This window comes from Triturus cristatus, chromosome 1_2, assembly GCF_964204655.1.
Source record: "Triturus cristatus chromosome 1_2, aTriCri1.1, whole genome shotgun sequence".
Taxonomy (NCBI): Eukaryota; Metazoa; Chordata; class Amphibia; order Caudata; family Salamandridae; genus Triturus; species Triturus cristatus.
In genome coordinates, this window is record NC_140580.1 from 257957866 (window position 1) to 257984567 (window position 26702).

The following is a 26702-nucleotide window of genomic DNA, read 5'->3' on the forward strand; positions in this document are numbered from 1 at the left end:
CACTAACCATTCAGGAGCCATTCATTCAGGTCCACGCAAACAGGGTTGTCCTACGCACCAACCCCAAGTTCATGCCCAAAGTCATATCACAGTTCCACATTAATCAAACTATCGAACTGCCCGTTTTCTTCCAAAATCCGCAAAATGTTGCGGAAAGAATGCTCCATACACTAGATGTAAAGCGGGCTCTCATGTACTATATTGACAGGACAAAGGACTTTAGAAAAACTAAACAACTCTTCGTTGCCTTCTCTCCACAACACAAAGGCAATGCCATTTCCAAAGCAGGAATAGCCAGATGGATCGTTAAATGCATTCAGATTTGCTATCACAAAGCTAAACGCACATTAACGGTTCCCTCACGAGCCCACTCAACACAAAAGTTAGGGGCATCCAGGAAACATCCCTTTACACGAAATTTGTAGAGCAGCCACATCGTCCACTGTACATACATTTACCAAACACTACTGCGTAGATGTACACTCAAGACAGCAAGCAGCTGTAGGACAGGCTGTTCTCAAAACTCTTTTCCAGACTGCTGCAGCTGGCACAGGTAGCCGCCGCTAGGGGAGGTACTGCTATATATTCTATGCACAGATATGAATTCAGCAGCCCACATGCCTCGAACTGATTATGCTACTTACCAGTATGCATCTGTTCTTGGCATGTAGGGCTGCTGACATTCATATCGCCCACCCTCCTCCCCGGCGCCTCTCGCGGCTGCAGCACTCAGTATTTTCTGTATAGCATGGTCATCACTTACTATATCTAGTCCATCACTGCCACAATGGCGAAAAACAATCTAAGGATGGAGAGGATGCCCATGCGCACTGTAGTCCAGGGGAGGAGCCACCTATCTCGTGATACTTCGAAGACTCTTCCAGGACAACAATGTGCAATCATCCGGACCCAACACTAGGCGGCGATCTATGCACAGATATGAATGTCAGCAGCCCTACATGCCAAGAACAGATGCATACTGGTAAGTAGCATAATCATTCTCCACCATGAGCCTGTCCCTAAGGTTGGTGAACTCAGACTGTCTTTTAGGCACTACTCTCAAGCCCTCTGGATTACAGAGGCACAGGTTTTACCAGCTGAATGGCCTTTGGGCATTCCTTACACAGGCTATTAAGGATGGTTGAAATGATGCAAAAAATGTCATATGCTCCGACATGGACATGACCGACTGTTAAGGTCAAGTGAGGGGCACTAATGTGGCCATTGATGGTGCAGGTGCTCATGGACAACTCCACTGCCTTGTGGTACTGCCACAAACACAGAGGGTCAGGGGCTATGGTCCCTGTGAGATGCATGCGTGCAGTCTCCCATACCTTGCAAAACACTTATACAGCATGTCTTTACAAGCTCAAAACCTTGATACCTTGAGCACTGGTTCAAGGCCAGCACTCTCCCCAGCAGCTCCACCTGTCTGCCGGTCTCCAGCCTCCAGCTCTGTGCCCTCCATTCAGGGTTTGAGCCAGCAGCCCGTCCCTGCGCCGCTGTTCCACCCCTGCAGTTCGTCCATTTTGATTTGTCAGAGGCACCCCCCTGTCCCTCTTCGTTGCCCTCGTGTGCCTGTATTCTGTTCCTGCTTTGTATTTTCCTGCCTTAGTTACTCTTGTTAGTTTTTATTTTTCTGTCACTTTAGCTCCCCTGTGTGCCGTGCGTTGTTTTCCCGCCGCTGCTGCCCCTGCGGCTCGATCCCCGATCCAGCCCGCTCCCGCCCCCCCTACCTCTGCTCCCGCCCCCATCCCTTCATATGTCGACCGCTGCGGAGTAGCGCGTGTGATACCTTGACCACTGGTTCAAGGCCAGCACTCTCCCCAGCAGCTCCGCCTGTCCGCCGGTCTCCAGCCTCCAGCTCTGTGCCCTCCGTTCAGGGTTCGAGCCAGCAGCTCGTCCGTGTGCCGCTGTTCCGCCCCTGCAGTTCGTCCGTTTTGGTTTGTCAGAGGGCCTCCCGTCCCTCTTCGTTGCCCTTGTTTGCCTGTATTCTGTTCCTGCTTTGTATTTTCCTGCCTTAATTACTCTGTTAGTTTTTATTTTTCTGTCCCTTTAGCTCCCCTGTGTGCTGTGCATTGTTTTCCTGCCGCTGCTTCCCCTGCGGCCCTGCCCCCTGATCCGGCCCGCTCCCGGCCCCTGGCTGGCGCGCCTAAGGCAAGCCCGTCTGTGCCCGTCAGCGCCTGGACCGCGCCCAGCATCAGACCTCCTGGCCCCCGCGAGCGCCACAACTCCCGACGCCGCTACGATGCCAACACCCTCCACACACTTAACGCCAGCCGATCCTCCACCTGCTTCCAGGCCACCCTGAAGCTCACCCACGGACCCTTCATCTGCCGAAACTGCAGCTACACCAGCCAGCGCGCACCTGCACGGCCTGCTCATCCCACCAAAGCAGACCACAACCATCTCAGATGCATACTACTCAACACCCGCTCAGTCCACAAGCACGCCGTCGAACTCTGAGACCTACTCGATTCATCCTCCCCGCACGTTGCCTTCCTGACAGAGACCTGGATGAACGCCTCCTCAGCGCCGGACATATCCATAGCCATCCTGAACGGCTACAAGATCACCCGCAGGGACCGAAACAACAAACCAGGAGGAGGAATCACCATCGTCCACAGAAACACCATCAGAATTTCGACCACCACCGAAGACTCCATCATGGCCAAACATCTACACTTCCAGATCCACATCAATCACAACACCACCCTCAGAGGAACCCTCGTCTACAGACCCCTGGGACCCCGACCACAGTTCAGCGACTCCATCACCGACCTCATCAGCACACATACTACATCCTCCTCGGAGACCTGAACTTCCACCTCGAACGCAAACGACAGCAACTCCACAACCTTGATTGACAACCTCGACAACCTCGGACTCAAACAGCTCATCACGACACCCAGCCACTCTGCCGGACACACCCTCGACCCTATCTTCTCCGCCAGCAATCACGTCACCTTCAGCCACACCACCGAACTCCATTGGACCGACCACCAGTGCATCCACTTCTTCGAGAAACACACCGCGCACAACCAGCCGCAACGAATCTCAGACCGCAGCTGGAACAAAGTCACCAAAGACCAGCTTATCACCACCCTCGCCCAAGGCCCCCCATCCGAGCCCTCTGACACCAACGCAGCAGCCCACAACTTCAGACAATGGATCGACGACTGGGCCAACAACCTCGCACCGATCAGAAAACCCTGAAACAGTCGCACCAGAGCCATCTGGTTCAACACCGACCTCCAGACTTCCAAACAAACCTGCCGAAGACTCGAGAAGCAGTGGCGCCACGACCAGACACCAGACAACCATGCAGCCCTCAAGAACACCAGACGCAAGCACCACCAACTCATCGATAACAACGCACACAACAGCAAAGAGCTCTTCAACATCGTGAAAGAACTCTCCAGCTCCAATGACATCCCGTCTTCGCAAGAACTCTGCGACTCCCTTGCCACCTTCTTCCACCGCAAGATCGCAGACATCCATGACTCGACACCCAGACACCGACGACAGACGTCGCAACCCCCCCCCACCCCGACTCAACGCCCACCAAACACACCGACCTCCTGCTCTCCTGGAACAACATCAACGACAAAAACACCATCAAAATCATGAACACCATCCACTGCTGCTCACCCCCTGCCCCCACTACATCATTTAACAAAGCAAACTCCATCATCGCACCCCACCTCCGGAAGATCATCAACAGCTCCTTCGAGACCGCTACCTTCCCGGAGAGCTGTAAACATGCCGAGATCAACGCCCTACTCGAGAAACCCAAGGCGGACCCAAAGGACCTCAAGAACTTTCGTCCCATCTCCCTGCTCCCGTTCCTGGCGAAAGTCATTGAGAAGACCGCCAACAGACAACTGACCAACATCCTGGACTCCTCCCAATCCGGTTTCAAAGCAATCACAGGACCGAAACCGCCCTCATCGTCACCACCGACGACATAAGGGCCCTGCTGGACCACGGCGAAACCGCGGCCCTCATCCTCCTGGACCTCTCGGCCGCCTTCGACACCGTCTGCCACCACACCCTGCGCACACGCCTCTGCAACGCAGGAATCCGCAACAAAACCCTGAACTGGATCACCTCCTTCCTCACCGGCAGAACCCAGATAGTCCGCCTCCCCCATTCCAATCCGAAGTCACCACGAGCACCTGCGGCATTCCCCAAGGACCCTCCCTCAGTCCGACCCTTTTCAACATCTACATGGCACCTCTCGCCAACATCGTCCTAGTGCATCACCTCAACATCATGTCGTACGCTGATGACACCCAGCTGCTCCTCTCCCTCACCAAGGACCCGGCCACCGCCAAATCAACCTCCACGAGGGGATGAACGCCGTTGCAGAGTGGATGAAGACCAGCCGCTTGAAACTGAACTCTGGCAAGACGGAGGTCCTCATCCTCAGCTCCACCCCCTCCGCATAGGATGACTCCTGGTGGCTGGCCTTGTTGGGAACTGCCCCTACACCCACCAACCACGCTCGCAACCTGGGGTTCATCCTGGACTCAACGCTCTCTATGACCCAGCAAGTCAATGCTGTCTCCTCCTGCTTCAACACCCTCCGCATGCAAGATCTACGGATGGATCCCCACCGAAACCAGAAGGACGGTCACCCAAGCCCTCGTCAGCAGCAGGTTGGACTACGGCAATTCCCTCTACGCGGGAACCACGGCCAAAATCCAGAAAAGACTTCAACGCATACAAAATGCCTCTGCACGCCTCAACCTCGGAATCCCACGCCACAGCCACATCACCGCCCACCTGAGAGACCTGCACTGGCTTCCAGTCAACAAGAAGATCCCTTTCAAGCTCCTCACTCACGCTCACAAAGCACTCCACAACACCGGACCAGCATACCCCAATGAACGACTCACCTTCTACACCCCGAACCTCCAGCTTTGCTCCGCTGACCTCACCCATGCCACTGTCCCACGCATCCGCCGAACGACCACCGGCGGCAGATCATTCTCCCACCTCGCCACCAGGACATGGAACACCCTCCCCACCCACCTGCGACAGACCCAGGACCTGCTGACCTTCAGGAGACTTTTCAAGATCTGGCTGTTCGATCAGTAGCTGCTTCTTTGTCCCCCTCCCTCTAGCGCCTTGAGACCCTAACTGGTGAGTAGAGCGCTCTACAAATGATTGATTGATTGATTAGGGTAGTTTTCAATTTGTGAATGTGGGCCACTTTTTTGGCTATCTCATTCACTAATGAGGTCCACTTGCTGCCCACTCAGAACCTGAAGATGCATGCATGGCTACATTAACAAGCATTGGCAAAGCCAAACATTTTCCACTATGCAAGATCTCTTAGCTTTGTCAATGCTTTATTAAACATGTTACACAGCAGCGCGGCTTAAAATAAAGACAAAGGGCTATGATGCAGCCAGCGCTGAATGTGTCTTAGCGCTTTTTTAGGTTTCGCCTGAGCCAGCGCATGCGGTGCTCAGAGAGACTTTTTGTATACGGGTTTCCAAAGTGCTACCGCTGGCCTAACGCTTGCGTTCACGCGAGCATGCACACGCGCAGCCGCCAATCACTGATGCGTGCGCACCACTCGCGTGCTTCACGTGCTTACCACACAGCGCGTCCCGTCCTCGCGATCACTTTCTCTTTGAACGCGATTACTTTCGCTTTCACCGTTACTTTTACGGCCGCGTGGCCAATGCTTGTTTAATTAACATTGTCTTCAAATCATCTGTAGCCAGTTGATATTGGAGTACGGGACATTTTGCAGCGCTTATTCATGCTGTTGTTTTAATTTTGTAGAAAATGTCTTCAGTGCAGAAAAATTTGCTTTATTTATTGAAGGCTCTGAAACATTAGTGGCCTGGAAAATGCTGATTCGGTCCCCGTAAAGCTTATAGGCTCCAACTACAACGGTTCAGTTCGGCTGGCCAGCCCGCAGCAAAGCACAAGCTTGAAGCGCGCTTTGTTTACTCCGTTTGCCGTGGTTGCATTTTCCACTGACTTGGCTTTAAGAAAGAAAAACAACTCCATGTAACTGTTACTTACCTTCAATACATGACGAGCAAGCACGGTCTGTGCGGGGTGCTATGCGAGGTGTTAATTACAGTCACACTGCTCTGCAACATAGCTTAAACACATTGGCAAAACCAATAGCTCGAGTTAAACAGTTATAAGATCCCAAAGGCGAGACCTATTGGCTATGCCAATGCTTGTTCTCTTTATGTCGTATTGCATAGCAGCCCGCACTGCTGTGAAATATGTGTAAAAAAGCATTGACAAAGCCAAAAAGCTCTCGGGTACGCAAGTGCTATTTGGCTTTGTTTAATGTTTCTGTGGTGGACAGGAGGTTGGAGTGGTCAGAGGGAATCATGGGGGTTGTGGGGAGCATCATCATAATGGAGGGAAACAGACTTTACCAAACATGCCTTTACCATTCAAGATGAGTGTAGTTAAGGTTTGTATATATATATATATATATATATATCATCTCAGTTGCTCCTACCAGAAACCTGCGACTCAAGAGAGGTGGCTCGCTCGCTGGCTGAGCCAGATGGCAAATCAATACTTCCAAAACACCAGTAAAAGCGTGCTCTCAGGCGAGGATAAAAAGAAGATTTATTACTTCATAAATCTATTTGTAATGCGTTTCGACCGGCCAGCAGTCTTCATCACACAGTGAGGTATACAGAAAAACATCATTACATAGGCATAGCAAGACATGGTAATAGGACTTAGCGTGTGTCATAAACATCGTGGTAGGACTGCAAGATAAACAAGTATGCAGTCCACAGCGGTTGCCACCTTGCACTGTATAAGTGGAAATCCAAAATACATTGTAATGCAGTCACAACCATTCAAGCCTTACTTGGTCACTTTAACAGATTATAATATATTATATTGTAAAACATACAGGCTTTCATCAACATTAAATCTTGCTATGCCTATGTAATGACTTTTTTCCCTATACCTCACAGTGTGATCAAGATGGCTGGTTGGTCGAAACGCGTTACAAATAGATTTATGAAGTAATAAATCTTCTTTTTGCATCTACTATTCATTGCCTGAGAGCCCGCTTTACTGGTGTTTTGGAAATATATATATATATATATATATTTCAAAGAAGACTGCAGTGCACTCACGGGGCCAATTAAAAGTCTCTTTAATCAAACAGATGCTTTTCAGCAAAGATGCCTTCCTCAGTGTTTATCGATCAAAGAGCATGTGGCACACAGTAGCTCAGATCTTAAAAGTTTAATCTTTACTCCTATTGGAGGGTTCCAAACCATAACAAGCGGTGAAGGACTACAGTCATTTTCCACTAATATTGGTGCCTTCTGGCGCCATGACTGCACAGTGTTTCTGCATTTACTTCCAAATGGCAGTCCCAGTACTTACCATAAATAACAGTTATTTATAGCCAACTGCCTAGATGTTCGATCTTCCCTTAGTGGGCATTGGTACATACCGGGGTTCCTTATATATAGTCCTGCCCCCATCCTGTGTGCCAATTGCCCCTCACTTACTGCACCATCAGAGTAGTTAATCCGCAGGTATTGATTAAATAACCAAATAACCTTGAGTTTTAATAACACCCTTATTGCGAACGGAAATCCTTTCTATGCGGCGGTTCGGCACTTTCTATTAAACACTGCACCAGGTCCCACCAAAGTGTGCCGAACTCACAGTGGGTGCTACTGCTAACGTGAGGGTAGGCTCACTAATATGTGCATTTAAAAATAAAAGACGTTACGTTAACTTCGGTTTATATAGCGCCAACTCGCCTACAGGTCTCTAGGCGCTCAAGACCGATGACCGACAGCTGTGGTTCAAAGCGTAACAAAGATGAAAGGAAGTGCCTTTTAATGCAGTTATTTAAATCGGCCAAAAGCCTCCCTGAAAAGAAGCGTTTTTAGCTGTTTCCTAAAACATAGGAGATTTACTTCTCTCCGAAGTGGTTCTGGTAGTCTGTTCCATAACTGTGGAGCCAAAACCGAAAAAGATCTGCCTCCTTTGGTTGACAGCTTATATCGAGGGCAAACCAAGAGCTGAGCATCACAAGATCTAAGAATTCGTTTGGGCTTATAGACCTCCAAGCGTTCTTTGATGTATGCGGGAGCCTGCCCATAAATTGCCTTATGGGCCGTGCATAGGCTCTTAAACTCCACTCTCTGCTCAATAGGGAGCCAGTGCAACTTAAGCAGTAAAGAAGAGGCATGAGTTCTTCTAGGGAGTCTGAATATTAATCGTGCCGCATCATTCAAAACAACCTGCAGTCTATTGATCAAAAACTTAGGCAGACCTAAATAGAGGGCGTTCCCATAATCCAACCTCGAAATAATTGTAGCAGAGACAACCATACGAAGCATGGAAAAAGAAAGGAAGGGGGCTAGCTTGCGCAGCTGTCTAATCAAGCCTGTACATATCCCTACTACAGAAGAAATCTGACTAGCCATTGACAACTCATTGTCGATCTTGATACCTAGGCTTTTTACTTTATCGCTTGGTTTCGGCGTGGGACCTAATTCCTGGGGCCAAAAAAGGTCACTCCAGGGTGAGACTGTGGTCGAAACCACCAGTTTCTCTGGTTTGTCCGGATTTATTTTCAACAGCTTTGCCGTCATCCAGCCGACCGTATGTCTAAGGATGTTCTGAGCATTGGTTTGTGCTAAAGCCGTATTATCAATACTCAGTAGCAGCTGGGTATCATCAGCGTAATTAAACACACGACAGCCCATATTTACTAGAGAGTCAGTCAATGGTTGTAGGTAAAGGTTAAGCAATAATGGGGATAGAGCAGAGCCCTGAGGGACTCCGCACTCCAGAATACCTACCTCAGAGATACAATCCCCCAGTTGAATCCTCTGCGACCTGCCCGTCAAAAAAGACTGAAGCCATTTATAGGCCAAGCCCCTTATCCCAAAAAAGGCCACTCTGTCCAATAGCAGGGAATGGCTGACAGTATCGAACGCCGCTGATAGATCTAAAAGTATCAGGGCGCTCGGTTTCTTACTGTCAGCCATGCCTCTAAGCTCATCCAGGGCCAATTAAAAGTCTCTAATATATATATATATATATATATATATTTTAGAGTGGCAAGGGTCATTTGAGGGTTTAGGGGTGGGTAGGGGATTATACGTGGTAAGGGAATATGTAGGGTATGGGGTGGGTCTGGCATAGAATGATAAGGGTATTTTTAGGGTTCAGGGGTGAGTAGGGGTATGGGTGATAAGAGTATTTTTAGGGCTTAGGGAAGGGTAAGTGAATGAGGTGGTAAAGGTAATTAAAAAAGGGCTTTTGGGGGTTGTTGTAAAGTCATCCATGCTATAATGGGCAGCGGATGGAGGGATGGTGGGGCAAGCAAGACAATGGAAGTGCAGGCTCTTTTGCATAGTGATTTGTCACGTCTTCCATGCATATGTCCTTGACTGTAGTGCACAGAGCACCTTCATTGATGCTCACAGGAATTCAAAATTAGAGGCAACATTGGTCTTGGTCAAGGGGCTCTGAATCTCTAAGTGGCTGGACCACCAAGAATTTCTCTAGTGGTAAACCACCTGCTGGGATCTTGGAATGTCAGTTTGGACAGACTCAGCGACAATGCTTAGCCGATCATGTGTGGCAGTTGCACCTGGAGGTGACACAGGGCATCAACCAACAATGGGGAGAAACATGGCTCGATCTTTGTCCACCGCCAAGAATGCGCAAATATACCAGTGAAACAACCCTTTCTGTGGTCAATCTCACAGAAATTACATTGAACAAAGCTGAACAACAACTTCTCTCTTTGGGACTTTCATTTTGCCCTGTCAGTTCATTCAATTATGCCACCACACGACTCGATGTCTACAAAAGCATAAGAAAGTTGAAATTAAAGAAGCACTTTCATCAAAACAAGACTAGCCTTGATACTATGGACACACAACTTATTCAAATGTCTGCAGAATCTATTCTGAATTCCCTTACCCAATCTGATAAAGGTTTTTTAACTGAGATGCAAGAACTTGCAGATGAAAACGCAATCTTCAATTTGAATCCCTCGATATCTTTCAATCATGAAGGTGATGACAGAAGCATGCAACTCAAGCCCAAAACACCGTTTAAACCACGCTCCACATTTCATCCATTGTTGATCAAAGATGCAATAGATAATTTTCATGAAAATGTGATTAACGGTTTGAAAGACTTACATTATAAAATTCAAAAAAACACTAAATTAAAATCCAACAAACAGGAAATCCAATTTTATGCTCTAATGGCCAAATTGAAAAAGAACTCTGACATAGTTGTACGGAACGCAGATAAAGGGGGCAATGTTGTCCTTTGGAAAAAAAGCGACTATATTTCTGAAGCGATGAAACAACTTCAAGACAACAAGTGCTATCGTCGTAGCGATTACCCCACGTTACGTAGTGTAACCAATGATTTCATGTTGAAATTGATAGGATGGAAAAACAAGGGACTCTTGACGGCAGATTAATTAAAATTTCTAAAAAATGACCATCCTGTAGTCCCAATTCTGTACTTTATTCCTAAGATCCATAAGAACGCACAGCAACCTCCAGGGAGACCTATCATTTCAGCGCGAAACAGTCTTTTGGAGAACACTTCGAAATATGTAGATTATTTTTTACAAGAACATGTTCAGAGTCTAGGATCTTACATCAAAGATACCAGTGACTTTTTGGCTAAACTTTCAAATTGTTCATGGCAAGATAAAAATCTACTGATGACATTAGACGTTGCATCTCTATATACGTCAATCAATCATAGAGATGGGTTAAAGGCTATTGATTTCTATTTGGCCAAAAAAGGATACCAATACAGTGAACATAGCACTATGATTGTTAATATGGCAGAATTTTGTTTAAAAAACAATCATTTCTTGTTCCAAAATAATCTGTACCAACAATTGCGAGGTGTAGCAATGGGGGCCAGTTTTTCCCCCAGCTATGCCTGTCTCCACATGGGTTGGTGGGAAGAGCTGGTCCTCCCCAATAATTTGGGAGGGGTCAAAGACAGAAGCAGAAGAGTTCCTGAGTCAACTAAATAACAATGCTCTGAATCTAGAGTTGTGAACTGGACTCTCTTTTTCATCTAAAAAGGCTCCAGTGTAGAGTTCTGTACACCGGTCATACTAATCTGCCAATAAGCTATGCGTCTGAGCGCTGAGCAGCCAAAGAAGGCAAATGACAACAGCACGCATAGGTGATGCTTATATATGTGTCTCCACTCGTCACTTCCGGAGTTGAATGCTGGCAGCGTGCAGCTGCACACTACCACATACTGGCACACAGGAATACTGTTTTAACATTTTTAAATCCAGACCGACACCTGTGTGTTGTGTCCAAATAATTATTCCAAGGGCCACACTTACCACTGGCCCGCAATATTATGCAAAAAGGAGCAGTTGGCAACGTGGAAGGTTCAAACGTTTATTAGCCACCACAGAACTCTATATAGAGGAGCCTCGTCGATCCTCACCCATCAGGTGCGCCGAGGAAGACTGCTGGCTCCTTGACAGTAACACACTTTTATACATTATCAGTACAGCATACAAAACCTTATATGTGGAAAAGTACCAGTTAGTCCTGGCGCCCCTAATGAGCTCATGCCTATTTCTAGTTTCGGTTACACATACAAAGGGTTACTATCTTTACAGAGAAGGTCGAAAGGGTGACTCCCTTCTCGTCCCAGGTCTAGAGGAATTGGCCTGATACTCCCTTTTAGCAGATGTGACCTTGCTTCTCAGCAACTCAGCCTGTCTCCTAATTAAATGCAAGGAAAGGGGAAGCAGAGGGTGTGCGGAAAATACCACGTGACTCCCAAGTGAGAGAGAGCCGCAATCCAAGATGGAGGCGGTTCGGTTTCTCGGCCCTTTTTGTCGTACTAACATAATCGGGGATTTCGAACCATTTAATACACCATAACTAGTCAAACTATCCTTAGATATACTGCGCTAATCATATCATAGTGCCTTGAATACCTCAGAACGGCCCTTTTAGCGCAGCATAGCTAATAACGGGGTCAGTCTTCGAAAATACCCTCATCTATCTGCATTAAGTCATGCGTCTCCTTCTGAGCCCGCTGGGTATCTATTCTGGTTTGGACGGGCTTGGGCCTAGGGATGGATCGGCGAACTTGAGTAGCGCAATATGCACAGCAAGCAGGCCCGCACTGTAGACAAAGACAGCAGGTGAAAATGAACCCCACTATTCCTAAAAGAATCATAAATAACTTCCATCCCCAGGTGGTCACTAAATCCCAAAACCACCCGGACAAAGACCAAGTACCAGTCTCGGTGTGAATTTCAGAGGCTAGCCGATGCAGCTTCTGAATGGCTAAATGGACAGAAGGGGCGGAGTCAGGTATATATACACAACAGGAGCTGCCGATGACTCTACAAGCTCCTCCGCGATCAGCTAGGATAACATCTAAAACAAGACTATTTTGGAGGGTCACAAGCCGGGTCGCCTGGAGTTCCACCGTGATATTAGTTAATATTCCTGCAGTAGTATTAACCACCCCTTCTACCACTCTAGATAGCCTCCTGACTTCTTTACTATTGAGGATGGGTCCCCATATGGGCAACGCCCCTTTTATGATATCAACAAAGTGTTGGGCTAGAATGTCAGTCTGGTCAGTGGCATCATTACTGGCGGCTTCGGCTTTTAGGCTCCGCCGATTTAAGGAATGAGATTTGTGATAATCAGAAGGAGCTATGTAGACCGGTGGGTAAAGAAAAGATAAGTAACATCGACCTGCCCATCCTCTGGGTAGCCAAGTGTATGCGTTTTCACCGCACACAAAATAAACATTGGGAGGGGTGAGTGTTGGGGGACTACTGAAAGTCTGTAGTTTATAAGTGTAATTACATCTACTATAACCTACGGATAAATGTCCAGTACCCTGCACGCAGAAGGAGGAGGACGTATTCAATACCGGGACCGAAATGATTTTTTCATCTGAGACATTTCGCTCCTGGAAATACTTGAAATACTCAGTAAAGTTAAAAGTCATGAAATCCAATACTTCATCCCTCAACCAGGTATCATTTTCATGATCAGTGTATACGTTCATACAGGCGGTAGGATCAAGGGTACCATCCGTCCCCTCAGCATTAGGAGTAAAACCTTGGTGTTTCTCTATATAGGCTAGAATCAAGGCATAATCCTTCTCTGAGAATCGACGTTCATCTATAGTGTAGTGTTCATATACCATGGATAACATTTTGAACCAGGCTTCGCAACTACCTAGATAAGACAAGGGCATGGATATGAACAAATCTTGCTTGTGCATTACTGACGGGAGAAGACCACAGACCCAACAATCAGTAACATTTGTGGAACTATGAGTCTGATGTAGCATCTCAATGAAGGCATTATGTACATATGTCTGTCGGTGTCTCTTCTTATGAGGGGCAAAAGTCTGGAAATGATGTTCCTTAGGAGCAGGGGTAGACACTATCAAGGTGTGCACAGGATGGCGGAACTCTAGATATATAAACAAACCTAAGCATAGTGCAAATGATACAATCAATATAGAAATAAAAACAATTTTAACACGCAAGGTCCATGAGGAGAACATTGGCAAATGCGGGGGAATGGTACGGGGTACTATGGGGCGCCCCTCTTCAGGGACAAAACGAGCAAAAGGGTACATTTTCTCACTAAAAGTCCAATATAATCTCGGGAAAAGGGGGCTACAAGCAGTCCGACCTGCCGGAGGGTGCTTCTTTCCTGTGTCCGTATAGAGCCTCACAGGCAGACTCCTATTGTTCAGAGAACCAAAAGTAAAAGATAAAAACTTCTCGCGTTGGGGTCGCACTTGACGCAACCCTTGTTGAAAGGAAACTCCACCTGGGCCCCCACCAACCGACCAATGTCTCTATCTTCGTTCTGAACAGAGCTTTACTGAAAGTTCCATGCTCTCAACGAGTTCAGTCCAGTGTTCTACCAATCCTCAGATCTTTTGCCGAGGCCTCCAACTTCACTCGCCAAGGCTAGACCTGGGATTCCCTATTTCCGGGGCCGCAGGCGATATCAATCCCGACCAGGGGTTTCAGGATTCACAAACAAAACGGGCACAGTGGGGTCAGACGAGGAGCTGGGCTCCCGACCAGATGCCTTGCTTTGAGCAATTGGGTGGCCGCAAAAAGGGGCTTCCAGGCTCACAGCACTCTCCCCTCGCCCGTCAACCTCTCTGCGGGTGTCCAGGGAAAGTGGTTCTTTAGTGCTGGGTTCGCCCTGAGTTGGCAGGCCTTCCTCCTGGTCCAGCTGCTCCCTTGGCAATGGGAGGGGAACTCGCTTAAGATGGGAGATATGGATCCAGCGCTGCTTCCCCTCGACTTTCACCGCCGTTCGCGTTGCCAGGAGCACCTGGTACGGTCGGGACCAGCGCGGATCCAAACTCGATTTTCGTTGGTAGTTTCGAACCAAGACCCACTGTCCAGGTTCCACGCTGTGTCCAGGTCCCTCCGGCAGGGGCTGCAGTACGGCAGATATCTGTTGATGAATGGAATGGAGATCTTTAGTCAAAGCATACAAATAGTCAGTCAACATAGGATGGTCGATGTCCCTGAAGGATTTGGGCCGGGGTACTCCCCACACGTTGGCAGGTCTGCCAAAAATTACTTCATAAGGGGAGATACCGCTCCGGGAATGGGGAGTAGTTCTTACGGACAACAGGGCCAGGGGCAGGAGATCAGGCCATTTTAATCCTGTCGTGTCCTGAAGTTTAGCCAGTTTCAATTTCAGAATCCCATTATATTTCTCAACCAGACCCGCTGACTGAGGATGTCGGGCTGCGTGGAACTTCTGCTGGATGGACAGACCCTTGCATACATACTTAACTAAGTTAGCATTAAAATGTGTCCCGTTGTTACTCCAAATCACCCGTGGCAACCCATATCGAGGGAAAAACTCTTTTACCAGAGCTTTCGCGGTTGCCAGGGCAGTATTTTCCTTTGTGGGATACGCCTCCACCCATTTACTAAAAGTACAAATCCCCACCAGCACGTATTTCAGATTGTTAACTCGCTCTAGCTGTATGTAATCCATTTGGAGCACTTCAAAGGGCAGGGTGGGCGGCGCAAAATTACCCGCCAAGACGGGAATGCTAACCCCAGGATTATGCTGGAGACAAATCATGCAATGCTGAACCAAGTTCCTAGCTGTCTTATGGATATTAACATTATACCAGACAGGATCCAATGTGGCACAGATGCCCTGAACCCCTACATGTGAAGGTCCGTGCGCCATAGTTACTACTGCATTTACAAATGCGTTTGGCAGTAACCCTCTACACCTCTCTGACAAGTCAGTCCAACATCCATTCTCATCAAGCCTCCCCACCTGTTCTTGCCAGTATGTCAATTCTTCCGGGGTCACCTCCTTTTGTAGCTCTTTCACACTGTCTATGGTGTTGTTAAAAACCCCTGCTTCTATCATTCTTGTCACTACAAACATGGAAGTGGTGTCAGACTGGGCTGTTTCTTTGGCGATTCTATCCGCAAAGAAATTTCCCCTCCCTACATCATCAACTATAACCTTGTGTGCACTGCATTTGACTATGGCCAAGGTTTTAGGCAATGTTAATGCAGCCAGTAATCGGTCAACTAATGGTCCATTCTTTATCTTTTCGCCATGAGATGTCAAGAATCCTCTTTCCGCCCATAACCTCCCGAAGCTATGTGCTACACCGAACGCATACTGGCTATCGGTGTAGACATTTAGCCTCAAGCCTTTCCCCAACTCGCAGGCCCTGAATAATGCAACCAATTCGGCCGCCTGGGCCGACCGGTATGGTATCTTTGCTGCCTCGACTACCGTTTGCAGGGTAGTGATCGCATAAGCCGCAGCTGTCGTACCATACGGTAATCTAAAACAAGACCCATCAACATACAATTCTCCTTGGGCATCAGATAGTGGGGTGTCAGTTAGATCTATCCGGCCCTTGGTTTCTTCTTCAGTTCGAAAGATACAATCATGTATGTCTTGTCCACCATCTCCCGAAGGGAGGGGCAACAACGTGGCAGGGTTCAAATTAACACATCTTTTGATCGTTATATGAGGTGCAAACAGGGTCAATTCGTACCCTGTAAGACGCGCACTAGTTAAGTGCTGCGTCTGTGTCCTGTTTAATAATACGTCCACAGCATGAGGCACCATCACTGTCAGATCAGTATTCAGGACTAGCCCTTCCGATTGTCTGATTGCTACAGCCACTGCCGCTGCAGCCCTCAGACAACTGGGAAGTGCTCTGGCGACATTGTCCAAAACCGCCGAGAAATATGCACAAGGCCTTTGCTTACCACCAAAGTCTTGTGTCAACACTGAAAGAGAACAACCGTCCACCTCATGCACGTAGAGCACAAAAGGTTTCTGGTAGTCAGGGGTGCCAAGCACAGGAGCAGAGCAAAGAGCAGTTTTCAGAGCGGAAAAGGCAGTCTGGCATTCATCAGTCCAAGGTAAAGGCTCATGCACATCCTTCGTAGTTAGATACAGGAAAGGTTTAGTCAAGAGAGAATAGTTAGCAATCCATTGGCGACAGTAGGAGGTTATACCAAGCAAAGCGCGGACATCACGTTGCGTGCGAGGAACAGGCATGTTAGTTATGGTTGCGATGCGCTCAGAAGTCAATCGTCTTCCCTCCTTTGACAGGAGATGACCGAGATAGGTCACCTCCGGTCGACAATATTGAAATTTAGAGAGCGACACCTTGTTACCATGAGTGGCCAAATGCCGTAGCAAGGTAACCGTGGCATCGCGGCAACCATGTTCTGTATCAGAGGCCACAAGGAGGTCGTCAACATACTGCAATAGGACATTACCTGGCGGCAATTGTAAAGAATCCAATACTCTTTTTAGGGCTTGGCTGTAGATACTAGGGCTTTCGGTATACCCCTGGGGGGCGCGACAGAATCTAAAGCTGCGGCCCCCCAATGAGAAACCGAACAAATGTCTGCTATCTGGATGTATAGGAATACTAAAGAAAGCATTCTTCAAATCAATCACTGAGAAAAATGTTGCAGTGGGAGGAATCATGGTCAAAATGGAATTAATGTCTGGTACCACCGGATATTGGGGTACCACAATCTTGTTAATCTCTCGCAAATGAATCACAAATCGGTAGGTGTCAGCATAATCAGGGGACTGGGGTACGGGGGCTCGTTTAAGAATCGGAAGAATTGGACTGTTGCAGATATTGGAAGTCGTTTCCTCCACCACCCCGGTTTTAATCAAATCAGAAATAATGGCCAGTAAAGCGCGTTCTCCCGCGGGGGCTATTTTGTACTGTGGGACCCTTGGCAATTTGGCATTCTGTTTCAGGGTGATGGACACCGGGGGAATTTGGAGGAATCCTACGTCAGTGTCCCCCAGGGCCCAAAGATCCCTCGGGAGTTTTGCAAGCTCAGGAGGTAGTGAGTCCGTTTTTGAAAAACATTGAATGGAGGAGATAGAGGTATTCCGAATGGTCAGGTAAACTCCATCGGGGGAGCAATAGATGCGGGCATGCAATCTTTTTAATATATCCATACCCAGGAGATTTTCCCCACACTGGGAGGTGAGGAGGAAAGGCGATTCTATCGTAACCGGTCCCAGAGTAAGGGAAAGTGGCTTAGAAATGGGGCTCACCACCGGAGTTCCAGAGAACCCCACGGACACATTAGTCTGGCCAGACAGAGCGGCCCCCGGGACCAGGGCACGTGAAACAGAACTGTTCATAGCCCCTGTGTCAACCAAAAACTTACCTGATGCATCCAACAATCGTGCATGAACATAAGGTCCAGCTTGATCTATCGGGATTGACACATGCCCCTTACTCTGCCCTTGGCTGTCCTATGCTTGAGTATACCCGGTGTCTTCGTCCGTTACACGTCCGTCATTGTAGTACTGTTTACCCTGGCTTTGGTCGAAATAATTCTGACTGTTCTCACCTCGGGCTGCCTGTTCTTGTCTCGTGTATCCACCTCGATGCCCACTCATCCTTCCCCGTCCACGACCCCTTGAAGCAGTATTCTGTTCATACAGCAACGGACACTGTGCTCTCCAATGCCCCTCCTCTTTACAAAAAGCACATTGATTTATGCCCAGATCTGTTCGCCCAGCTGTTTGCGTCGGTCCCGCCCCTCTTGGAGCGAAATTCTGCAACCCTCGTCCTCTTCCTCTACCCCTCTCCACTTGCTGTAGTAACACTCATGTTTTCAACTCTTTCGATTTTCTTTCTGTCTTATCCTTGCTCTCATTCTCCCGATGCTCATAATACTGAGCCATGCTTAGTATCGTGGAGGGCGTGGTGGCCGTCCAGGTACTCTCAGCTGCCTGTAACCGGGCCGATACCTCAGGTAGCAAATTTGTTACAAATCGATTAACAAATAAACGTACACCCCCCTCAGTTGCCAAGTCCTGTCCGCTGAAGTCAATGAACACTCCCTCAAACCTCGTGAAAAAATCAGAGACACTCTCGTCCTTCTTTTGCTTACAGGCCGTCAGCTTGTCCCAATCTACTTTCCTGGGTGGGATCAGCGAATGCATATAAGTTATTATTCTCTCAGGCAACGTCAGTATCTCAGGTCGGGGCTTGTTCCCTGGTTTACGATCTCTATCCCAGTTTCTCAGTTGATCCCATGTCCCACCAAATTCCGTAACATGGTCCTGGTCATGTACCTGGCGCCAAATGTCCACCGGTACTAATAAGGCAAAGAATAATTCAATATCTGCCAACGTCATTACTGCTGACGAGGCGGCCTCGGTCAGTTCCTTGTAATATGCGGTGGGGTTTTTTCTAGGATCTGGCAACTGGCTTTTTAGGGATAGTACCTCACTCTGCTTCCAGGGGGTATAGACCCATTGTTCCTGGAACCGGGCGTCTATTCCCGGGCGGGTAACGACACCGTGGGCATCCACTACTGCGGCAACTTCTGGATGGAAGATAGGGTGCACTTCTCGCATAGGGAACTGGGAGAATCCGGCGGGAGGGGCAGACTGCAAACGAGTTCTATAAGAGACCAAAGTCTGCACCTTCCCATACACCTCCTCCGGTGTCAACTGAGATTTATGGACCTGATCAAGAATATCATATAATATAGCCGGAGCCTTCCCTTCCTGGTGTACCTGTTCCCACACAGAAATAAGACGGTTGGCCATATGCTCCAGGGCATGCTGTTGCATCACCGGTTCATAGTCTCTCATAGTACTCCAAATATCAGCAAGCATATAAATGGGATGTCGCATCCACTGGGATGCTTGTGTAGCAATAGTTTCCCTTTCTTCCGTTCCCAAGGCCGAACGAGTGAACAACTTCCTACCCTCGGTTAGACTGGCCGGACGTATTGGAGTAGTCACAGCTGTTACCGGCGTGGTACTGGCGGAGGAGGAGGGCAGAACAGAAGGGGAAGGCATTGACCCCGGTGACAGCTGAGGGGTCCCGGCTGCAGCTGCCGTCAATAAATTAGGCAGCATGGCCATAACTTCAGACACAGATGTCGGTAACCGGGAGAGGTTCGGCAGGGAGGGAGGGGTAGTAGTGGCCGGGGGAGCCGAAGCCGAGGCCCCCAGGGACATATTTGGGGCCGGGGCCGAGGCCCCTGATACCTCCGGATATATCCTCTGTGGTACATAAGGGGGTGGTGGCCTGGTGTCCAATAAATCCTCTATTTCATCTTCTGCATTCGGGCGGGTCACATAGCTCTTATCAAGCTTTAATCGAAATTCGTGATTCATACAATCCAATCCCTTTTCTACTCTTTCTCGGTCATAGGCCATAGCTTTCTGAGTAACATTCTGTCCTGCCTTGGCTCTGGCTACTTTCTCTTCCCTTATTCGCCGTTGTTTGGCCTCCTTCTGCCATGCAATTAGAGCGTCAAACATGGCCTGCCTACTTCGCCTAGAAAACAGCTGTTCCTGTAGGAACGCAATTTTCTTCTCATCAAACGAACCCGTTTTGGGCCAGCGTAACTCCTCATTGCCCTTGGTATACTTATGCCACAGAGTGCAGAACAACAACGGAGAGATCCCATGTTTGACATACATAAAATGGCTAGGACTGCCCTCCGGCGGGGCGGGTTGGCTCTCAGCTAGTCTGGAGTCACTTGTTCGACAGCAGCAGCCAAAACAATTCAATTTACTAAAACAAGACATTTTGGTTAATTTTCAGACATGTATACACAAACAACAATCAACACGAATCATACACAACATACAATCAGTATCAGAGAACCAAGCCCGTCGACTCTGGTTCACAGTCCAAAAACCAAACTGCACGTGGGATTCCGGCCACCCTCCTGGCTCACCACTAAGACCAGCCCCCAACGGGGACTTGCCCCGTCAGGAGTATGCCCTGTGGCTACCCAGTCTAGGTCGCGGGTCCTTCCACGTGCAATCCGTTTTATAATCCTTCGGCGCGCCGTTTTTTACTCAAATCGAATGCAACCTGTACGTACTTCGAGTCAAACCACGGTAATGCTAACCCGATCAAGCAAGACACCACCCTCCGGTGCGTGCCTTCAAATCAATGCACCGCTGTCCAGCGCGAGCTTCAAACAAATACAATCCGTGTTCAAAATCAAAAATGCATCGTTCTCAACGAATGCTCTCAAATCAATCAAATAGCACACTGTCTTCAACGCGTGCCTTAACCAATAATGCACCGTTTATAACGCGTGCGTCAAATCAAATCAATACTCACCGGGTGCACCCAGATACGAATGTTCATTCTCCGCTGCCAACTCCTCCCGACCAAATCAGTCCAGTTTCTGGGTTAAGCCCGTAGGACCCCGGCGAAGGGTAACTAGCAGCAGGGGACGTACCGAAAAGTCGTGCAGGGTGGGAGAAATCCTCAGGCTCCTCTCTCGCCAACCGGTCAGGACGCCCCCAATCCCACCACCCGAATACGGGGGGGGGGAAAGACCCTTTCACGGGGTCCCTTCGTGGTCGCCAACTGTTGTGTCCAAATAATTATTCCAAGGGCCACACTTACCACTGGCCCGCAATATTATGCAAAAAGGAGCAGTTGGCAACGTGGAAGGTTCAAACGTTTATTAGCCACCACAGAACTCTATATAGAGGAGCCTCGTCGATCCTCACCCATCAGGTGCGCCGAGGAAGGTTGCTGGCTCCTTGACAGTAACACACTTTTATACATTATCAGTACAGCATACAAAACCTTATATGTGGAAAAGTACCAGTTAGTCCTGGCGCCCCTAATGAGCTCATGCCTATTTCTAGTTTCGGTTACACATACAAAGGGTTACTATCTTTACAGAGAAGGTCGAAAGGGTGACTCCCTTCTCGTCCCAGGTCTAGAGGAATTTGCCTGATACTCCCTTTTAGCAGATGTGACCTTGCTTCTCAGCAACTCAGCCTGTCTCCTAATTAACTGCAAGGAAAGGGGAAGCAGAGGGTGTGCGGAAAATACCACGTGACTCCCAAGTGAGAGAGAGCCGCAATCCAAGATGGAGGCGGTTCGGTTTCTCGGCCCTTTTTGTCGTACTAACATAATCGGGGATTTCGAACCGTTTAATACACCATAACTAGTCAAACTATCCTTAGATATACTGCGCTAATCATATCATAGTGCCTTGAATACCTCATGTGGAATATGCACAAGATGAGGAATTTATGGTTAGACAGAGTATACACCAGAACAATAGATACCAATGGTAAGTAACTGCTTTATTGTTACAGTTGTATTTATTGCACATTGTACTTCATAAATAACACAAGCTGCCCTCTGTTGGGATCAGAAGAGTTAATGAACATGTTAAAAATAAAGGGCAAAAACGTTTAAAGTGGGCAGCGCAAAACAAGCAAAGTCTTTGATGATAGTGTAATGTAAAATTCATTTTCCCCATAGGAAAATGAAAAACAGTCAATGATTACAGTTAACAAGGATCTTCTTATGGCCTTTATTTATTTTGATCAATGCCACTGTGGATATTTGTTGGAAAAAGATTTGGAGGAAATTCTATACACTCTTGGATTACATCTTTCCCGAGCCCAGGTACGTGTTTCAAAATAATTTAGTAAGTAATATTTAATGCTGTGACACTTTTCATTAAACATATAGAACCCTATTGAAAAGGTAATGCATTAGAAACAGTATTACATAGTTGAAAATGCTTTCAGTCTTTTGTGGTGTACGTGATATTATTTATAGTTTGTTGTTTCTCAATTGTTGTATTTTTTTGTATATTTACTGTAATGGTAAACACACCAAGTGATGTTGGTTGCAAATCATGCAAAGCCAAGAAGCAACATATTATGCTTTCCTGTAGCTGTGCCCATATTTTGCTAGCAAATTTAGCATCTTTGACCGTAGTGTGGGCTATTTTATAGTTGTGGAGCCAATATGTCATGCAGGACAGACGTTGAAGCTTCACACGTCGTCTTGTGCTAAGTGTCAGTGCCCAAATTTCACATAAGTCCGTGGCTGGTGTTAGGTTGGGATCACAAATACCAAGGCTGCGTGATCTTGATTTCCCCGCATGCCTTTTTCATCTACACCACCCTGCTCCTTTACCTCACTTTTGCAGGTTTTTTTCACCCTTGCTTTCTTTCTTTGTCATGTTTTTCCATCCTCTCTTTCCTCTTTCTCCTTCCAGGGTACACTATTGCAATATAGACGCCAAATTCTTGGTCCCCCGCCTCTTATATAGAGACCAGTAGACCTTGTTTATTCCAGTTACAGGCTTCCTCTGACAGAGTAGGAACCATTGAAGAAACAATATTACACCTCCCACCCTATCTATGATGAATGATGTCATGTATTTTCTTTTTCTTGTCACTCCACGCAAGGAAAAACCTGGCGGTGAGGGACAGGAAAAGGGTAATAACTTTTTTGTATTCAGAAACAAATACCCACTTTGGGAGTTTTTTCTAAACATAACATTTTTTAAAACCATTTGATGAGCAGCCATCAAAACCCATGTAGGCTGTCCACCAAACATTTAGTAAACTGAAAGGAACTACTGTGACGATGATTCCTTTCAGTTGTACGGAGATGACCACTGGGCCAGTGGTCATCTCTAAATTTGTCAGACTGAGTCCCATTGGGATGGCAAAAGTAATGTCTTCTACCACCAGATGGGCCCTACTCAGTCCATGAAACCCCAAATGAGGCCTTATGAATCAGTCAATCAATCAGTATAAACTTTATTCGTTTTTTAAAGTATAAAACCATAAAAAATGACAGAACATAAAAATAATTGAATATTCAGAATAGCAGCACAATTTATCATCAATAGTCCCATGGTTGACTGTAACATAATAACCATGAAACAGAGTGACACAACCATAAGGTATTATAAAATTGTAAAAGGTCTGCACCATTTAACATTGTAAAACAACGTTCTACCATATATCTGATTGTTTGGTGACATAAAATTACAATTCATAAATCAACAATTTTCCCCTTTAAATTAATTCCCTCAATAGAAGAGTCCTATTTTATGAAAGTGAATAAAACTTAAAAATGGTAACCATAAGCCCAAAACACTCAACACTTTTTAATCTAGACAAGCCCTGGAGGAGGAGCCTAGCGCTTGACCAAGATGGCCGCGTGAGCCTTGAGCTCCCGAGACCCTCGTGCCCTCCGTCTTCTATCCTGTATATAATCCTGTTTGTATGCATGGCATCGTGTAGATGACTTGTCAGGGAGGCGATCGATGCCACCCGAGGTCGAATCGCCCACCGGGAACTGGAGTTATGCATGGCGGAAGATTGAGGCCCATCTCCGAGGGATGCCAGGGGCTCGAGTTGGCAGGATGCCCGACCTCTAATTGAACAACAGCGGCCAGGCGAGGTGTGAACTGCCGGACGGAGGTTCCTATCCTTTCACTTCCACTTTCTCGCCCTTTGTCTGCCCAGCCCAGGGAGTGCTCGCGTCTGCTTTATTATCATTTGGACGCTCTGCATGCCACACTGGCGACCCATCGTAAGACGGAGCACTCCTGATCTCTCTCGCTGAGAGAGGGCAGTCCTGTTTGACCCGACTTGCTTGAGCCCACCATGTCGGGCAAAGCAGAGGTGACCGGCCGAAGCCCAAGGCCACCAGGCGGGGAGCCTACACTCAAGCCAATAACATGGACCGCTATGCCCAGCAGAAGGGGTCACCGGGTGCACCGAGCCAGTCCCCGGACACACAGAAGACTGCCTCACCCTTGGCCCCGGAGCTCTCACTGCAGGATGTCATGGGTGCACTCGACGGGCTGCAGACTTCGATTGGGAGACAGTTTGACGCCCTGGCGCACAAAGTGGATACCATCTTGGTGGATGTTAATCTGATCCGCGCGGATTTGGGCAAAACAAATGAACGGGTCAAATCCCTGGACATCAAGACCACGGGCCTCGCCGATGATGTCTCGGACCTGCAGACCGAGGTCCGTAAGTTGCGGACCGAGAATGATCTCGCCGCCCGTCGGTTGGAGGACTTCGAGAGCCGGGCCAGGCGCAACAACATGCGCGTTATCGGGGTCCCGGAGTCCTCGGACGAGACTTCAGTGGACCTGCTCGTGGAGGACTTGGTGCTCAATCATCTGCAGCCTAAGGGTCTAGGGAAGTTCTTCGCAGTTGAGCGGGCCCATAGAGTGCCGGGTGGGCGGCCCAAGGTGGGAGCCACACCGAGGCCGATCGTCGCCCGGCTCTTTCATTTTCGAGACCGGGACGCTATCCTGCAGGCCTCGAGGGTAACGGGCCCGGTCCCCTTCCAGAACGCGTCGGTAAATTTCTATCCTGACTTCACCCAGCAGGTGCAGAGGCAGCGGCAGGGCTTCCTGGGGGTGAAGAGGAGGTTTCGGGAGAGGGAACTGAAATACGCCATGCTCTTCCCTGCCAGACTACGTGTGGTGTTTGAAGACCGAACATTCTTCTTTGAGTCGCCTGCCATGGCGGATGAATGGCTGGACGCTCTGCCTCGACGACGCACGGAAGAGGACACTGCCGTAGACGGGGACAGTGGCCGGGATGAACAAGGTTGATGTCTTCGGAACCGGACTGACTCGGACTGACTTTAGATAATGACTTGCAGTAAATACGGAGGTTGTGGGAGGACGAGGGGAGCTCTTTCCTCCCTTAGGGTACTTTTTGTAGATTTTGGGTTTGGTAGGGCGACAGGCACACTGCAAGTTGGGGGGGCTTTGTAAGCTGCAGCAGGGGTGCAGGGTGGGGGGGGTTTCCGGGATTTTGGGTTTGTTGTTGGGGGGTTTGTTTCCGCAAGGCATAGTGATTATTTCCAGGACTGTTCCATGGTGGCTCTTCGGGTGTGGGGTGGGCCTCTTTACGTTTGGAGATGGGGGGTAGGGGTTTAAGTGTTATAAGTTGGAATGTTAATGGTTTGGGGGATCGCATTAAGCGTGGGATTGTTTTGCAATTCTTGAAACGGTCATTGCCGGATGTTGCCCTGCTGCAGGAGACGCATCTTATAGGTAATACGTGCTATGCCCTGAATAGGAAGGGTTATAAATTCATAGCTCATTCGGGATTCTCCTCTGGGTCCAGGGGTGTGGGCATCCTAGTCAGAGCCTCGCTACCATTTGAGGTGGACTCCACCATTGTTGATGATAGGGGGAGGTTTGTGGCGGTGGCGGGGCGGTGGGAAGGAAGAACTTTGGTTTTAGTTTCGGTTTATGTCCCGCCGGCCCTGCAGGCCTCCACGTTCACAGATCTGGGTAGGGCCCTGCTGGATCTCCCGGGGGGTATGCTTGTAGTGGGAGGTGATTTCAACGCTGTTGGCTCCGGCCTGCTGGATAGATACCCGCCCAGAGACACTGGGGGGGCTCAGAAGTGGCTTCCAGACTTTCTAGATACGCTTGGCCTGATAGACTGCTGGAGGCTCCGGCACCCCACACAGAGCCAATACACTTTCCACTCCGGGGCGCATGGTAGCCTTTCTAGGATTGACTACCTACTCACTCTGGCTGCGCATGCCTCATTGGTGTCTGAGGCCAGGCACATGGCGCGTGGTATATCTGACCATTCGCCGGTGTGGGTCAGGCTGGATCTGGGTCGAGAGGGAGGGGGAAGGGTGGCCCCTATCGACCCATGGTATTTCCGAGACCCCAAGATGCGTAGCGCGCTGGTAAAGACAGTAGATAATTTTTTCAAGGACAATCAGGGATCCGTGGACTCGGCAGTGTCGCTGTGGGAAGCATTTAAGACCGTGCTGCGAGGGGAAGCCCTCTCCCTTGTAGTGGCTGCCAAGCGGCGGAGAGATGGCGAGGTTTTGCAGGTTGAGGAGGAGATCGCGGCTTTGGAGGGAGCGCTGGAGGAGGAGGTTACAGAGGCCTCACTGCATGAGCTGTGCTTGAAGCAATCCGAGTATAAGGACCTGGTGACGAATGCCGCTAAGACCCTCGGTAGGGAACAGGAGGGCCGTCTGTATGATGTTGGTGACAAGGCCGGGAAACCCCTGGCTTGGCTGGACAAAAAAGAACGGGTCAATAGAGTAGTGCCGGAGTTGACGGGAGAGGGGGGAGAGGTGATTGTGGAACCTGAGAGGATTGTGCAGTGTTTCTCGGACTATTTCCGTATGGTTTATGCCTCAGTGTCGGACAGGCCGCCCGAGGACTCGCGTGACCTCCTGCGTGATATTGCATTGCCCTGTCTCTCTGATATAGATAGGGACGATCTAGATGGTGACATAACGGTCGATGAGGTGGCGGGGGCTATCCGCGCATTGAACTCGGGCAAGGCCTCGGGTCCGAACGG

At 48.6% G+C, this 26702-nt stretch overlaps 1 protein-coding gene across 5 annotated transcripts in view; it reads left to right on the forward strand.

The window, feature by feature from the left end:
* Positions 1 to 26702, forward strand: part of CCAR1 (cell division cycle and apoptosis regulator 1) — a 2209777-nt gene that overhangs the window by 1589662 nt on the left and 593413 nt on the right. For all 5 annotated transcript variants that reach the window (XM_085603559.1, XM_085603560.1, XM_085603562.1 and 2 more), the window contains one exon: positions 21853 to 21999. In XM_085603559.1, the coding sequence (XP_085459685.1) occupies positions 21853 to 21999 (147 nt within the window). The remainder of the gene's footprint in view (positions 1 to 21852; positions 22000 to 26702) is intronic.